At 43.5% G+C, this 17,680-nt stretch overlaps 1 protein-coding gene across 1 annotated transcript in view; it reads left to right on the top strand.

Moving 5' to 3' along the window:
- Positions 1 to 6,214: 6,214 nt before the first annotated feature.
- Positions 6,215 to 17,680, top strand: part of LOC137380687 (leucine-rich repeat-containing protein 72) — a 111,949-nt gene continuing 100,483 nt past the window's right edge. Inside the window, exons 1-2 of the mRNA XM_068052930.1 lie at positions 6,215 to 6,232; positions 11,195 to 11,268. Of these exons, the coding sequence (XP_067909031.1) occupies positions 6,215 to 6,232; positions 11,195 to 11,268 (92 nt within the window). The remainder of the gene's footprint in view (positions 6,233 to 11,194; positions 11,269 to 17,680) is intronic.

The following is a 17,680-nucleotide window of genomic DNA, read 5'->3' as shown; positions in this document are numbered from 1 at the left end:
CTGTGCCTCCTTTTTATAAAGCTCCTTGGCATTCATTCAAGTGGAAACAGTGTAGCTTAAGAATGGAAACATACACACATATCCTGGTAACCAATAGCAGGCCAGATCACACACATAGAAGTGTGGTATATGCAAATTATGTCAGTTTCAAATTTCACACTTCTCGTGTTTCACATTGTGAAATATTTCCTTTGTAACTCCCCTTAAAGAGACAGAACCCTTATGTCATATGACATGGTGAATTTCCAAAGTAATGCATGATATGTACATGACTTGTTTTATAAATCCTACTATACAGTGCATTAATATTAATTTTAATCAGCAATCATGTTTACAATTGTAACCCATTTTATATTTAAATACATGTGTGATATCAATCCAAAATAAATTTACAAATTGTACCAAAATAGTCATTAAAATTATTACTATTTACATATTTTCAGTTTCACACAATTACATTTTTGTTTTAACACCTGTCAGCCTGTTACATAGCTGAAATAGTACAGTTTCAGGTGCTTCATAATACTACCAAGTGAATCTTACCTCAGACCAATAAAAGCAGTGAAAACAGTTTTAAAATTACAACAAGAACCTTTAATATTTTCTTTACCTCATTGCTTCATTTCTTGCATGAGGGCCTAATTCAGTGTGGATCTCCTTGTCTCTCAGATAAATAAATTGTACAATAATTAAATGGTTTAAACAATACTCTCTGACAGAGTGATGGTGATTTATTATTATTTGAGCTCAATAAAGCATTCTGTTTCTTTAAACTTTTTCTCTTAGCGGAGGGGTCAATAACCAGGGGACATAAAAAAATTTCACCCAGAGGGTGGCTGGAATCTGGAACACACTGCCTGAAGGGGTGGTAGAGGCAGGAACCCTCACAACATTTAAGAAGTATTTAGCTGAGTACTTCAAACTGAGCCAAGTGCTGGAAAATGGGATTAGAATAGTTAGGTGCTTGATGGCCAGCACAGACACGATGGGCCGAAGGGTCTATTTCTGTGCTGTATAACTCTAAGACTCTAACAGCTATTAAAGGCATTTGTCATTTGAATGTAATTTCAATGCAAATAATATAAATGTACTAATTATAATACATAAAGAATGCAAATATAGCCTTCCTCGACGACTCCATGTATAGATGCACCATGCAGCATAATATTGAACCAAACAAACTAAATACAGTGTCTGGTCTGTGTTGAGTTAGCCAGTCTTGTTTGTGGTATTGTTATTATTCAACTCAGTGCCCCCAGCCCAGGGAGGGAAAAAGTCAGTTATAGGTCCCACTGGAAGTTATGCATCTATTGACATTAGATGCAGTTAGAATTGAGCTTTGAAGTAATGAAATTTTGTCAAATAACTTGCTGACGCATTCAAAATTCACGCATGAAGAATGGCCACTTGGGTGAGATATTAACGAACTGCCAGTTTTCATGGAACTGTAACAAGAATGAAGCCCTTCTGAAGAGGAGGGGAGGAAAAGGAGCATTGTGGAGGGAAAAAAAGTGTTGATCTCTCTGTACCTGAATTACCCATCCTGATAAGTGGGCATATATATTTCCTTCATTCATGTCCAAATACAGTAGTGGAAATTGCATTGCATTTATTATTAATTATTAATATACTATCAGTTATAATTCCAAAATAGATAAGATTCGGATGTTTATGAAAGAACAATAAAAATTGCATTTATTTAGTGCCTTTCATAAGTTCAGGACATTACAAAGCGCTTCACAGCCAATGAAATAGTTTTGAAGTGTAGCCACTCTTCTAATGTAGGGAAACATGATAGCCAATCTGCACACAGCAAGATTCCACAAAAATAATGAGATTGATGACCAGATAATCTGTTTTCTTTTTGTGATGTTGATTGAAGGATAAATATTGGTCTGGACATCAGGAGAACTTCTCTGCTCTTCTTTGAATAAGTACAACAGAGTCTTTTAAATCCACGCTAAATTGACCTCTGCCTAATATTTAATCTAAAAAATGGCCCCTCTGTGTTAGTTTTATATATTTTATATTTGAAGTGGGAACAAGCTCAATCCCTCTGAGTAAAAATAGTCAACTTAGTATTTGTGCTTAACACAGTCGCTTCCCTTAGATTACTTACACAGAGACATCAATAAAATAAGGATTGAGGATGAAAGTGTGATTTCCATCTTGCTATTTAATGAATTAGGATGTTGCAAAAAAGATAGCGCCGTATAAAGATTAGTATCATTCTTTTATTGTTCCTGAATATACTCATGAAAATTTAAGTTCCTTCCAATCAGGTAAAAATGATTGTTCTTGCAATAGCAAATATTGACCTGCATCTCCCCCTTCATCAAAGCAAAGGTAGGAATGAAAAATGGTCAATCACTTCAGCTAGTTTATCCTAGTTTAAGTCCATGTTCAGGATCTTCTTGGAGCATTTTATTCTTTATAGCCATTGCACCTCTTAATTCCACACTAAACCAAGTGTTTGTCCAGGCTTTTCTGTGTGTTTTGAGAGAATGGATTATCTCATTACTGTTTGTGGGATCTTGCTGTGCACAAATTGATTGCCACATTTCCCCACATTGCAATATTAACTGAATTTCTAAAGTACTTCATTGACTGTGAAGTACTGTGAGATATTCTAAGTTGTGAAAGGCACCATATAAATGCAATTTTTTTTATTCTTAACGGTACTAGGTGACAGTGTATTCTGCAGTGTTCTATATTCAGTTTTGCAATTGACAATAATGTAGTCAACTTTTCTAACTAAACCATAATATAAGATATTGGAAAGTGCTCCAAGATCTGTAAAATAATGTTTCTTATTTGTTTTATATGCATTTTCCACCAGTAATAAAACATTAGACTAAGACTGAATGATGACAAAGCATATAGTGTTCACATTTATAGCATTTTGTCAAATATCTTTTGTACCTGTGTAAATAAATATCCAGAATTATTTATTAATAATGTTGAAGTAAGCAATCTTACTCGAGTGGTGATAAATTTAAAAAAACAAACGTTCTGATGAAGGGTCACAGACCTGAAAAGTTAACTTTGTTTCACTCTACACACATGCTCTCAAACCTGCTGAGTATTTCTGGCACTTTTTGTTCTCATTTAAAAAACATATTGCATTATCTCCTTGCAAACTAGTTGACCTTTAATGTTCTCACACACTGACACAATTATTGTGTGAAAAATACATAAATCAAAGTGTGCAGGACAGACAGCTCTGACTATTAAATCAAATTCAGAGGTTGCTAAGTACAAATGTAATTTTGCTTCCATTGACCACAGGAAATAAAATGTTAAATTTCTATCTGAAAGCTAGTAGAAGGTATTTTCAACATAAAAAATCATGTTTGGGAAATGGTACATCTTGTTACAGATTGCAGTAGTTACATTTCCCTTTTCCAGTATGCTAGCCCAATAAAGGCAACTGACAAAAGCAGTAGGAATATATTATATTCTTTAACTAATTTCAAAATGACTGCCTCCATTTAAAAAAAAGTCTTCTTGTTTTCTAAGTGAGTTTGCAAGTAAACATTTTATTAATGTTTAAAATTACAGATCAACCATTAAAAAGCCACAGGGAAATCAATAGTTAGTCTGAAGCGCACTCAGGCTGACAAAATGTGTCACATTGAAGAACTGGCACATCATTCACTAATTGCATATACATGCAATCAAAACAACACCTTAATGTTACTTGCATACAGATCAACTATATATCAATTATTTCAGATATCAATTAGAAATAACATTACTTAATGAAAATGCACATGCATAAAAATCAAAGGCAGAAATCGCTTCAAAGCAAGTTGGAGGGGAAAATACTATTAACTTTAAGAGGAAAAAGATATCAAAAGCTAATTGCAGATGGAGAACAATATTCAGCCCTTATTATTTCATTCACTCAGAGACACCATACAGTCCCCTCATTACTGCATCTGGTTTCCTAAATATATCCTGGGTTTTTGCCTCCACCACTCTAACTGGAAGTCCATTCCAAATGTTGATCATTCTGTGTGAGGAAGAACTTCCTGATATCAGTCCTAAAGTTATCGTTTACTAAATTGAACTTGTGTCCCATTGCCCTATTCCTACAATTTAATTGAAGTAATATTCTAATGTAACATTTAGTGTCTTGCACATATCTATCAGATCACCTCTCAGACCTCTTTTCTCATATCCTATAGCTCCGACACTAGGATCAGCCCAATGGCTCTTCTCTGACTCCAGTACTTGAATGTCTCCCTTGTGTCTCAATGACCAGAACTGGGCAAAGTACTCAAGGTGTAGTCTGACCAGAGCACTGTACAGTTTGATCACAACATCCCCCGGCTTACATTCAACTGTTTTGGCTGTGCAGTTCAACATTCTAGTTGTTTTGTTGATTGCTGCTTTGCATTGGTTAGACATGTTTAGGCTGGAGTCTGCTAAGTCTTCTCCTTTCCACTTCGGCCTGAGGTATTTCAAGATCATTTGTGGAATATGTGTTTTGCTTACTTCTCCATTCGATGTACAGTACTTTGCTATTGGCTGCATTACATTTTATCTACCATTTATCTGCCCACAAACTTAACACAAGCCAAGAATCACAACTCAAACAACAGCCCTTCATCCAAGCATCAGCTCACATCTATAGATCCATAAAATGAAAGTTTTATATTACGTTGAGAGTTTTTTCTACCACTTTACAAATAAACAGTGATGCAAAGTATCTAGTTAAATGACATTTTACAAGAAACACAATATATTTTATGAAAATTAGAAATGCAGAACCGTCAATAAGCATAATCAGAAGCAGATAAAATGTATTAAGTACAAACACCAAATGCCTTACTGTTAACAAAATAAAAGAACAAATGTTTATCTAAAATAAATACGAAAGATAGCTTGAGTTGAACCATTGAACAATGACAGAGGACTATTCGATAGCTTTGATATCTGTCAGAATTATGGGATTTACCATATTATTCTGCTCAGATGCACAATAGTATTTATTGCTGTCCTCTGGCGGCTGATTCTCTTACTGCATCCTCTCATTGCTTGTGCAATGTCTGTTGCTGCTCCTCTGAGCTTTTCAACGTTGAATCAGCAATAAAAATAGGATTATCAATGCTTCTTTTGTCATTAGCACTACTAGTGTGGAACACTAGGACTCAAAAAATAGCAAAAGGCTTATGGAAAAAAGTGTCTGAGCAACCACATGTGTTCGCATTTATTCCTTTGCGTGCTGGTGTGAAGAGATCAGCTTCGATGTTAGGCGCACTTCTGATTTCATTTGCAGTCTATAATAACAGAACTAAGCATGGGATAAGAAAAGGTCGTTCTATCATCAAGCTAAACAGTTGATTTAGTATCTAATCTACCGTGCACTGCATGCTTAATCTCCCGAAGGAAGCTTCTGTGTAAATATTCTCTGGTCCTGAAAGATAAGCGACTTTATGTTAATTCATCCTCATGTGTCCACTATTCAGCCTTGGCCTGTAACATTAAGAAATATATGAATGGAAAATAGAACCCCAGCTGAACGTTTTGATAGCAGTCAGCGTGGCGCACCAAACATGGTCTGCTAAGTATTTCCAGAATTCTCTGTTTTTATTACTGACAAGTAGTTACTTTTCATCCACAGTTTTGCGTCTGAATAATCACGACCAAGAACAGAAAATGGTTGCATTATAGGAACGATACAATGATACAGAACATTGGAGCTCTGACATAGTGACTGGGCCCTGGAGTGCTACAAAATATATTATGGCTGAGGTCAAACAACTGGAACGGTAATTTGACAGGGAAACAACTGTCAGTATAGACGCTGGACCTGGCAGGAATTATACAGGTGTTAAAAATAAATGGTGCGTTTTTTTTCTGGTAAATTGACAAAAATGTTACAACTGATAGAAAACCCTATTATAATTGGTATTGTAACTCGGTACAATTTTGATCCGGTACATACAAGGTGGCAGAAAAGAACCTGGGAGGCAGGGAATTTCACACACACTAAACAGAGCTGGTGCATTTTGAACATGACAGCTGCAAAAGATGCTGCAGTCGGAAAACGGGTTATTAATGGAATCACCGAGAGTCCACAATAAAGACATAAAGTGTCTTTACCCTCCGGACCACTGCTCCCAGCGCTGAGTGACTGTGGCTCGAGACTCGGAACCCGAGCCCGGGAGTGACGTCACGTTGCCGGGCAACAACTTCTAAACAGAAGATGGCGCAGGCGGAGGAGGTAAGAAGTTTCAGAGCTGAGTCATTGGCCTGGGCACACCGAGTGTGGCTCAGTAGCAGGGAGGGGGAACCGGTAACCGGGTCCCCAGCAACCAATCCTCACCCCCCCCCCCCTCCAGCCGTTACTCCCTTCCCCATCTCCCCACCCCATCCCTCCCTTTCCTTCCACCACCCCTTCCTCAGTCCCCCTTCCCACCCTGCTGTTCCTATCTCCACCCCTCCTTCCACACCACCTCCTCCCCTCTCTCCACACCAACCCTCCCCTCCCCAACTCCCTTCCCATCCTGCCCCCACCCTGCTGTGCCCTTCCCTTCCCTCCCCCACACCCCTACCCCACCCGCTGCTACTCCCCTCCCACCCCATTTCCTGTCTTCCCCAGCATCACATCCCATTCTTTTAATCAGATATATATAGATAATGGTTTTTTTAAATTGGCAAGACAATCAAAATGAAATCTGCATTCTATGGGCTGAATTTTATGGGACAAAGTGGAGAGGAATGGTGGAGTGGGGGTGCATAAAATTGGGATAGGACACGTTGGACAGGAAGTCCGACATTGTGACGTCCCTTTTTCGATTTTCTGCATGGTGTCCATCATGGCAGACGATGTCTGATGTTGAAGTGGCGGGCGTTTAATTAAGATACTGTAGAGGCCAATTGAAAGCAATTTTATTAACGGTGTATGGGTCTCGTGAATCGTGCCTCCTTCAGGGAGATGACATAGAGGCAGTAGGAAGGGGAGGCTATCGGAAGGGCAACCACGAGGGCCTGGAAGGAACAGCTGACCTTAGGGCGTCAAGCCTGAGGGGAATTAGTCCTATGCTGCAGGGGGGCCAAAGCAAGAATGACAACGGGAAAGTGACACCTGATCAAAGGACACAGGTCAGGGAATCAAGAGGGAGACACTGGCAGGGAAGGACTGCCTTTCAGGGAGAGGCCACATTTTGGGCCTCATTCACCCAGGCTTCGGGGGCCCCATTGAAGACGAGGTGCTCCTGAGTGGGAGGGAGGGCCAGGTACCTGCAGCAGCACCACAATGGCCTATGAACCCACAGGAGAGTGCTCAGCTGCCTCCATACGCAGAAGAAGGGCAAAGAGGAGAGAGCGAGAGCTGCCCCATGCAGAAGGAGTTACCCTCCACAGAGTGTGTACAAGTCGAGGCTCAACTACCTGCAGATGTCCAAGAGCCAGTGCCAACGAAGACTCTGCCTCTCCTGGGAGGATGTGACAGACCAGTGTGCCATGATGCTTAATGAACTGTGCCCCAAGGACTTGGGAATGCAATGCCAGTGGCCCTGAAGGTCACTGTCTTGCTGAACTTCTATGCCACCAGATCATTCCAGGGATTCACAGGGGACATGTGTGGAATTTTGCAGACTATGACATATCGGTGCATCAAGGACGTCACTAATGCCCTTTTCAGGAGGGTCAGGGACTATGTGCACTTCACAACTCACAAGCTGAGAACGCCATTGGTTTTGCGGCCATCACAGGATTCCCCCAGGTGCAGGGTGTCATTGACTGCATGCATGTGGCCATCAGGGCTCCAGAACATCAGCCAGTGACCTTCATCAACAGGAAGGGCTTTCACTCCATCAATGTGAAACTGATCTGTGACCACCGTAAATGGATACTGCAGGTCTGTGCATGCTTCCTGGGAAGTTGCCACGATGCCTACATTTTGAGGCTGTCCCAGGTGCCTAAACTTTTCGGGCCCTCCTCCAGCCTGCAGGGATGGATCCTTGGAGACAAGAGCTACCCACTGAGGACATAGCTACCGACGCCTGTGCGGAACTCACACACAGATGCAGAGGAGAGGTACAATGCCTGCCACAGGCCAAAGTGAGTAACCATTGAGCAGGCCATTGGTCTGCTGAAGATGAGATTCAGGTGCCTGGATCGGTCCGGTGGAGCCCTTCAGTATGCCCCGGTGAGGGTCTCACGTATTGTTGTAATTTGTTGTGTGCTGCACAACCTTGCCCTGCAGAGGGGGGAGCCGGTGAGCAACAAGGAAAGTGACGAGTGGGATGCCTCCTCAGATGATGATGATGTGGAGCAGAAAGATGGACATGCTTAGCCAGATGAAGGGCCCCAGGGGCAACACAAGATTGGACATGAGAGATAAGCAAGGGAGGTTCGCGATGCCCTTATACATTCGTGTTTCATTTGATCTTTTATGGCCCTTGTACTTTTTCTAATAAAGCTCTTCCTTTCAGTCTTCCTTAATGATGCAATGCCTTATTGAACATTCATGCAGAGCAGATCTGGTGAGGCTCCAGAGATGACCCCTCGCAGCATCTTCGATTGACTTCAGCCTCTTCAGACAGTCTGGGATGCAATGAAGGGCCAAGCCCATGATGCAGGAGAAAGGGAGGGAGTCCATGTCTAGCAGCACACATTTATTTGCATGTGTTATATAGAATGACGATGTGATCAAACTCAAGTGAACACCTGTGAAGACCCAGTGATTCTATGTGCACTTCTTAATTCTCTTATGTGTACTTTACATGATGCTGCCCCTGCACTGTCAGCTGAGGCGGTGGCAGTCTGCTGACCTTGTTGCCCCATGGCTAGGGATGACCTTGGCAGTTGTCCTTTGGAGCCTTGACCCTGGAAAGTCCCAGCATGCTGCGGTCCTTTTACACAAAAGTAGTACTGCCTTCTTTCAGCAGAGGGGCCGACGAACTGGTGCCTGTACCATAAGCACCGAATGGAGCCCCCAGCTTCGGGAGGTACACACTGCTCCTCACTATCAAGGCAGAGTCTGTCTCCCTGCTGACCTGAGAGACCAGAGGACCAAGTAGTGACTGGAGTACCCGGTACCCCTCTTACCTTGCCTTTGCTGCCTTGTGGCCATGGTGAGGATGTGCATGAATGTCCTACTCTGCTGGATGTGGCTTTCCATCACAGCTGCTAGTCTGTTAGTGGAGGAGATAATGTTGCGCTCAAAGCTTGGATGGACTCCCCCATCATCTGTGCTTTGGCATGCACAGCCTCTGGCATCTCTGCCAGATGTTGCCGCACCTCTCACTGTAGCTCCAGCGTTTCCCTTGTAGGTGTCAATACCAGAGGCACATCATGACCCTCTAGCTCAGCATGGGCTTGCCCTCCACAAGCCTCCAATTATAAGTGGCCTGGGCTACCCAGCCTCCATCAGCTGCTCAGGCGCGTGAGTGCTGTGTCCATCAGGTTCTCTGCCCACATCTAAAGTTGTGCATGTATCCCCACTGGTAGAGGGTGGAGGAGTATGAGGTGCCGCTGGACCCTCTGAGCCTCTTTCCTCCCACAGGAGATGCCGCGGATTCCAGTGTTTTCTGTTGTGTCACAGCTTGACCTGTATGACAGAACAAAGACATGTAAGGGTCAGGGGTATGCCTTCCCTCCGTAGCAAGCACCCCGATGATGTAGACCCATTTGTGCATCATATGCTTTATGAGCAGCATGGCTCCATCGTGGTTGATGCTGCATTGTGCCCATGGAGACCTTACTTACTGTCTTGGGAAGGTGCCCCTGTCTCCCTGTCCGCAATGCTAAGCCCATCATTTGGGCCGCCAGCTCCATGGTCTCCTCTTCCATTGATGTGAGTAGCTGAAGTAAGGGGACCCCACCTCTGGTATTCGCACGCTCAATACGATTATGTGCCATCTTCTCCTGCTGACCGAGGGAAGGGAGATGTTGGACCCCTAGTGACATCAATCCCAAACAAATAGGATGCTGGCAGTCAAGTTGCCATCAATGGGGGCGCACAGATGCCTCCTGCATGTGTTGCCCTCCCAGGGATCTCACGACATTGCACTAAAACAGGGGGCCTCATCCCTTGTCCCTTTGCCTACGTCTGGGGGTGTTGATCATTCTCCTCCCAATGCAAGATGCAAGGTCCAAGAGGATGAATGCATTAAATTATATTCACTTTCACAGCCCAGATGAGGTCATTGAGCTGCTTGCTGCACTGTATCCACGTGCGCAGAGTAACACTGCAGCTGCTGACCTCCTCAGCTAACTGCAGCCATGCCTGCTTGGTTTGCGTGGCAGGTCTCCTCCTCCCGCCACGGGAACAGGATGTCCATCCTATCCCTAACACCCTGAAAGAGCACCTGGAGGGAGGCATCAGTAAAGTGTGGGGCTGCACGGGATCCCCTGTCAGCCATTTATTGAGAATTGCTGTTACCTCTTCCAGGCCTTGTGAGTGCAGAGTGCACTGCAGGCCTGGCAACCATTTAATAATGGCTGCTTTAATTGCTAAGCGTCAGCTGGCAGCTTGCTCCCCGTCTTCAGGCCCGACCCTGACATGTAATTGCATGCGGGGTTAATTGGCCGGCCACCGCTGAATGGATTGCGTCCGGCTCTGGCCCCAACAGCGGGACCGGCGTCCCAAAAATAAAATCCAGCCCAGTAGCAGACATGCTTTGGCTCTAATAGAGTATCTCTATTATGACATATTGATGTTTGATATTGACATATCAAATGTCACCAGCACTCACTATTTAAATGGCAGTATTTATATGTCACTTCTTTTTAGTGGTGGGTTTTTGGTTGATAAGTACTGTAAATTAAATGTAAATGAAAGTTTCATGAAGTTTTTGTGACCCAAGAAAATAGGCAGAAATCACTCTCTATCATCACTTTTCCATTGTGATATATGATTGTTATTTACTGTTATTTCTCCATGTGTTCTGTAATTTTTCTTTAAAAAATCAGAAATCAGAAATTGATATCAACGTTAATGTTCATTTTTTGTAACAGTTTGATTTAAACAAAGGTAATAAAAACAAAGAGGTATGAAGGGTTTCTTTTATTCATTCATGGGATCTGGGCATCGCTGGCTAGGCCAGCATTTATTGCCCATCCCCAATTGCCCTTGAGAAAGTGGTGGTCAAAGTCTTCAAGTAAAATGTGCTAATGGCAAAATGTTTGGATTTAAAATTCAATGTAATTTTTATGCTATTGCTTAAATTAAAAACAGGTTATACAAAATCAATTAAAGCTCTATAAAATCAAGAGGAACAATGATCTTCTTGAACTGTATCTGGCTAAAGAGTAAGTAATATAATTCTTTATCACTAAACCATAAACATTAAATGATAACTTCTGTAGGATTGTTGCTGGACTACACTAAGAATGTCATGGAATATCAATAGCTGAGTCTGTGTGTTAGAAGAAACATTATTTTAGATGTCTGTATATTTAGTTTTATATTACATGCTTCAGCATAAATTAACAATGAAAAATATATAAACTAAAATCTGGTAATATGCCTTTCAATTTATAACATTGAGCTGAATTTTATGGGCCTCCTTGCGTCGGGAACAGAGGCGGGGGGGCCGCATAGAAAATCGCGTCAGATGGCAGGGGCCGAACTGCCCGTCGCCTTCCTGACACCTTCAAATTTAGTTTGGGGTGATGAAGGCTGAGGATAGCCTTCTCACCCCAGGCCAATTGAGACCCTTCACTTACGGGCTTCATCCCGCCTCCGCCTCAATTGAATAGAAGTTTGAGGGGCCTGATGGCCGCCTAGCGAGGTGAGGAGGGGGGGGTCCCTCATTTGAGGGAAATCCAGGGCCCTTGGAGGGCACACCCGGCAATAATCGCCAACCCCCTCCCTACCCTGGGTAGTTCATCCACCATTCTCACGAACCTCCACCCCTTCACAAGGCCTGCCTGAATGGCCCCAGTGACCCGAACCCCATTCACCTCTCCCGGGGTCTCCGACATCCTTGGTACTGCCGAGCCTCATGTGGAACTGGCAGTGACCACCGCTCGCAGTGGCACTACCGGTACTGCAGAGCTGCTGGCCTTCCGATTGGCCAGAAACTCTTGGAGGTGGGAGCTTGTCCCTTAAAGGGACGGTGTCCTCGACAACGGGCAGTTAATTGCCTGCCCACCATGGAATTGCAATGGGGGTTTGACGGAGGGTTGAGGCGGGGTCTACTCCCCCAATCTTCCTGCCTGCCGCTGTGACCCCTGCCGTCAGAACAAAATTCAGCCCATTGTGTCCACCAGATTAACATAGATTCACTGAAATCCATGAAATATATTACACATAGAAAGCATGCTAACTAACTCGTATTTTTTCAGACATGCTGATTGCCAACAGCTATTCATATTTGTGGGTACTGAACCATTACATTAGCTGCAATGCTAGGGCATGATAGAGAAGCAATGAATTCTTACTCAATCCAAAAATGTCAAAATCACTCCACAAGCTGATTAACGAGAGCAAAAACTAGGATAAGTGATGGAGATTGAATTTCAGCTCTGGTAAACTGGAATTTCCCAGTTACTAGAGCCAGTTGACAGAAAATAAATTTGCGCAAGCTGCTGTCTACTACTTCTTCAACTGCAGTTTGTTTCAGCTCCCTCCACCTTTGCTGTTCATATGCCATCACAGAAAGTTTAACTTTTCCTCCTTGGAAGAACAAACAATTGAAAATTTGTTTCATCACTACTCATTTATATTGAATGAAGTGCTTACGGGATGTAACCAGATGTCCACTTTTTCTTGTTTGTAGATATCTGAAATGCTTTAGAGCCAGAAAGATATGTTGGCATATAAATCTTCAGTGGTCGTTGTTTTTAAATCTTTTTTGTTTAATAATTGTTATGACTGAGGTGGGAGGAGTGCACTATCTTTTCTAGTTCCACTTCTCCACGGGTCACAACATATATTTAAATGTTTACCGATTAAGCCTGGCTACCCGACCCGAACCCGACTGGACCCGACTACATGTGTCGGGTTCTGGTTGGGTCGGGTCTATATTCCGAATCCAGCATTCGGGCTCGGGTCGGGTTGGGTGGGGCTGGACAGTGTTGCTTCCAGGAAGTCACGGGATCAGGCTCACCCATGATTCCCCATAACGCCATCTGCAGGAATAGCCTGCTATCGGAACGGATGAAGGATATTCGTGTTGGGTCGGGCACGAAAAAAAATGAAAGGACTTGGGCTCGGGACGGGTTCGGGCTGGCTGTGGTCAGGTTGGGCCCAGGTCGGATTTTAATTTTATACCCGAGCCAGGCTTTAGTTACCAATACGGTCAATCATAGACTCTACTCTTTATCCCACAATAAAATACACCAGCCAGGTTTCTTTAATCAAAACAAAATTATCAGTTTATTATCAAACAAGACATAACCAATAACGATGCAAAGCATTAACACACAGAGTGAAATATGAAAGTTCCCTTTTACCTTATCCCCTCACACACACACACCTATTAACCGAAAAAAGAGATTTTCTCTTTAGAGCTCTGTTAAAAAAAAGACAAAAAGAATACTTTAACCAAATACTTGCTAACTCTTGAAGAAAAAGAAGAAGATATGGAAAGTTATCAGTTGTCCCTTTTTTGGTTTGGCATCTGGCATGCAGGCCCCCACAATTTCGCCACATGCATGTTAAATTTCAAATTGTTGCTGGAAAGAAGAGAAGGCCTGTTACAAGGGGTTTCCAGACCCCTGGCTGGAAAGACATTTTTGCATGTTAACAGACAATGCTTGTAGACAAACAGTCTCGTCCCTGTTCCAATTCAATCCACAAAGCCAGAAGTGGTTATACCAGTCGGTCATGTGACTACCCTGCTGGCCAACTTGGGGAGTTTTAAATTGTAGAGACAGTGTTTGAATTAGCAGAAAGCTGAATGCTCCTGGACTGAATGCTCCTGTCCTGTCTGCTCCCATCTCTTTCTCACAGAACTCCAAAAACCGACTGAAGACACATGAACCACAAGAGAGAAAAGTCTCCTACAGTGAACAAGGTTTAAGAAGAATACTGGGCCCCAACAAGAAGCAAGAACTAGCAACAAAAGGACTGTACAGTGAGTTCGAAGAACCGTAACAACAACTCTTCAGATATTGCCTCAAACCTTTCTACTTTAATTTTTTCTTCTGCTCGTTTCTGTTTCTATTTGCATGTGTGTATCGCATATGCATGCTAACGTTGGCACATCATGTATCCATAGGCACCAACCGAATTAGAGTTCAAGTTTAATAAAATTTCACCTTTCTTCTTTAAACCTAAGAAAGCTTTTTTGTGCTCATTTCTTTACCTTATAATTGGAAAGCAGTGAACAAGGATTCACCAAGGGGGAGCTAAAAACAGTGTGTTAAAAATAAAACCCTGTTACAGTCAGACCAGGTGAAGGCCGAAAGGGAGCCTAGACTACTTTCTCACCTGGTCATAACAGAAATTTGGGTGCTAGCATCCGGAATTGACCCACAGACAAATGAGAGAAACTGAAAGTGAGAAGCCAAATTGTTCCCAATCATAGAAGAGCAAGATTTCAATACAGGTTTTCTGGTGGTTGTGTGTGATTGAATTCTAACATGTCTGCATCTGAAGCGAATAGCTCTCCAAGCCAGGATGAAGTAACTTGGGATATGTTAAAAGCACTGTCTATGAAGGAATTGAGGAAAATGGCTAAACAGGGTGGGATCACTGTACGTAGCAAGGCTAGGAAGTCTGAACTCCTAAGGCTAGTGGCCCACCATTTTTCCCTTGTATCTGAAGAAGCAGAAACAGGGTTAGAAGCAGACCAGACAGGGTACTGTTAGCAAAGATTCAATTGGAACAAAGGAAAATTGAATTAGAACACTGGGAAAGAGAAAGAGAGAGCCTCCCAGAAGGAACATGAAGAGAAAGGGAGAGCCTTCCAGAAGGAACATGAAGAAAAATAGTGAAAGGAGAGAGAGTAAGAAAGACAGGAGGAGCAATGAGAGAGAGAGGAGAGAGAGAGAGAGAGAGAAAGAATATTCCAGATAGAATGCGAAGAAAGAGAGTTGAAGTAGCTTGAATTAACTAGGGGGCGACAGAGTAACCCCAGTGAAAGCATGGCCAATATGGAGGAGTGTAATTCATGGCTGGGTACAAAATTGTTAAAACTAGCTCATCTAATTCCAAAATTCATTGAGGAAGATGTAGAGAAATTTTTTTGTGTCCTTTGAGAAACTGGCAATGCAGCTAAAATGGCCAGCTGAGACCTGGTCTCTTTTACTACAAAGCAAGCCAACTGGAAAAGCCCATGAGGTTTATTCCCTGTTGCCAGATGACAGTTCATCAAATTATGAACTGACCAAAAATGCTATCCTCAGGGCATATGAATAAGTACCCGAAGCCTATCACCAAAAGTTTAGAACCCTCAAGAAGCAAGCGAATCAAACTTATCTGAAGTTTGAAAGAAGTAAGCCGCTGGCTTTTGACCAGTGTCTGAGGGCTCTAAAAGTACAGCTCAGCTATGAGAATCTCAGGGAAGTAGTTCTGTTAGAGGAATTTAAAAACTCTCTCCCCCTCTCCATAAAGACCCATGTAGAGGAGCAATGGGTTCAGAGAGCCCGGCAAGTGGCCATTCCAGCTGATGTGTTTGCATTAATTTATAAGTCAGTTTCCCAGGGGAGAGGCTTTCCTAATCACAAATCCGAAAGGGACAAAGGGTGGGAAGGTGATAGAAGCTCAGGCAGTCCTGGAAGAGAAAGGAAAGCAGGAGACATAGGGGACCCTCCTCCAGCCAAAAAGGAAAGTGTTGTGAGCAAGAGTGAGACCCGGAGACCTGTGTGCTTCCATTGTTATAAAGCAATGTATTTAAAAGCTAACTGCTGGAAACTAAAGGGAAAACAGGTAGGGTTATTCAGGGCACACCTGCTCAGTGAAGGGACCATGCTGGAAAGCACAGCAGAACAAGCTGTGGCTTTAACTGCAATAAGAGTGAGACTCAGGAAGTCTACCACTGCAAGTGCAGGAAAATTTAACAGAGTTCCTGAGGGTTATCAGGGTTTTGTGTCTGAAGGGAGAGTAGCCCCAAACCCCTCGAGTGGGACAAGCAAGCCCATAGTAATTCTCTGGGACATAGGGGCCACTAGATCCTTTTTACTGGGAAAAGGCCTGGCCTTTCTCCCAGAGAGTGCAATGAACACCAGAATGGTGGTGAATGGTATTGGAGGGCAGTATATGCTGTACCTGTACACCGGACACACCTGGAGTGCGACCTAGTTTCGGGACCAGTGACCGTAGGAATTGTCTCTAGTTTGCCTGTGGACGGGGTCGACCTGCTCCTAGGTAATGATCTGGTGGGGGTGAAGGTGGTAGCCCTCTCAGTAGTGAACGAAAGACCGCAGGAGGTAAGAGAGTCAGGGCAGTGGCAGGAGACAGACCCCTGCAGTTTCCCTGAATGTGTAGTGGATCAGGCCATGATCAAATCAATTCCCCCAAAGGAGATTGAATTAGCACTGCAGGCAGATAACCAGGTCTGTCTGAGACTCTCTTTGGAAAGTTAGGATACCCAGGGAATGAATTAAATGGATTTTCCATAGCTGAGGCTCAATGAGCCCACCCAGTATTGCAAGAGTTAGCACAGGCTGCCCAGTCTGAATGTAAAGCAGAGGGAGTCTCTGATTGCTACTATTTAAAGAATGAGGTACTGATGAGGAAATGGAGTTCTCCTCACAGACCTGAGAGCAAGGAGTGGACAGTAGTTCCCCAGTTAATGGTGCCGTAGAGGTACCAGACAGAAATATTAAGAAGGGCCCATGAGACTACAGTAGCTGTACATGCCGGTATACAAAAGACCAAAGCCCGCATAAGACAGCAGTTTGACTGGCCAAATCTCCACAAAGATGTGGTGGAGTACTACAGGAGTTGCCACATGTGCCAGGTTGAGGGGAAACCTGCACCCATAAGTCCTGTACCGGTGTTAGGAGCACCCTCCAGCAGAGGGTTGGTGAACTGTAAGGGGTCCCTGCTGAGAACAAAAGGGGACAGGCAGGCAAAAGGCTGGCAAAAAGTTAGACATGGAAGGGGAAAAGGTGACCAAGAGGGCAGGTTAAAAGAAGTCTGGAGGGATCCCAGGTGAAAACCTCTAGTGTCTGGTCAGCCGACCCCAAAAAATTTGAAAAGGTAGACTCCCACATCTTCCTACGTAAATGCAGACTCTAGAAGCACCCCACCAGAGTTGCTAACAGCATTTACAGGAACCTTCCGAGACAAAGTGTCTCCGCAGGGTGGTACAGTGGCGCAGTGGTTAGCACCGCAGCCTCACAGCTCCAGGGACCCGGGTTCGGTTCTGGGTACTGCCTGTGCGGAGTTTGCAAGTTCTCCCTGTGACTGCGTGGGTTTTCACCGGGTGCTCCAGTTTCCTCCCACCGCCAAAGACTTGCATGTGATAGGTAAATTGGCCATTGTAAATTGCCCCTAGTGTAGGTAGGTGGTAGGGAATATTGGATTACTGTAGGGTTAGTATAAATGGGTGGTTGTTGGTCGGCACATACTCGGTGATCCGAAGGGCCTGTTTCAGTGCTGTATCACTAAATAAAATAAAATAAATAAAAATAAAGAAAGAACTCTAGGGGACAGAGAAACTGTGAGGGTGATGCCTCACCTAGTTGAAGTGCCGCAGGGGAGTGCAGTAGAGTCTGCGCAAATACCTGCAGGCAGGTGTGTGCCAGAGAACAAAGGGTAGATTAACAA

The sequence above is a fragment of the Heterodontus francisci genome, chromosome 2 (assembly GCF_036365525.1).
Source record: "Heterodontus francisci isolate sHetFra1 chromosome 2, sHetFra1.hap1, whole genome shotgun sequence".
NCBI lineage: Eukaryota > Metazoa > Chordata > Chondrichthyes > Heterodontiformes > Heterodontidae > Heterodontus > Heterodontus francisci.
Note: the sequence above shows the minus strand (reverse complement) of the source record. Positions and strands in the feature narration are given on the sequence as shown.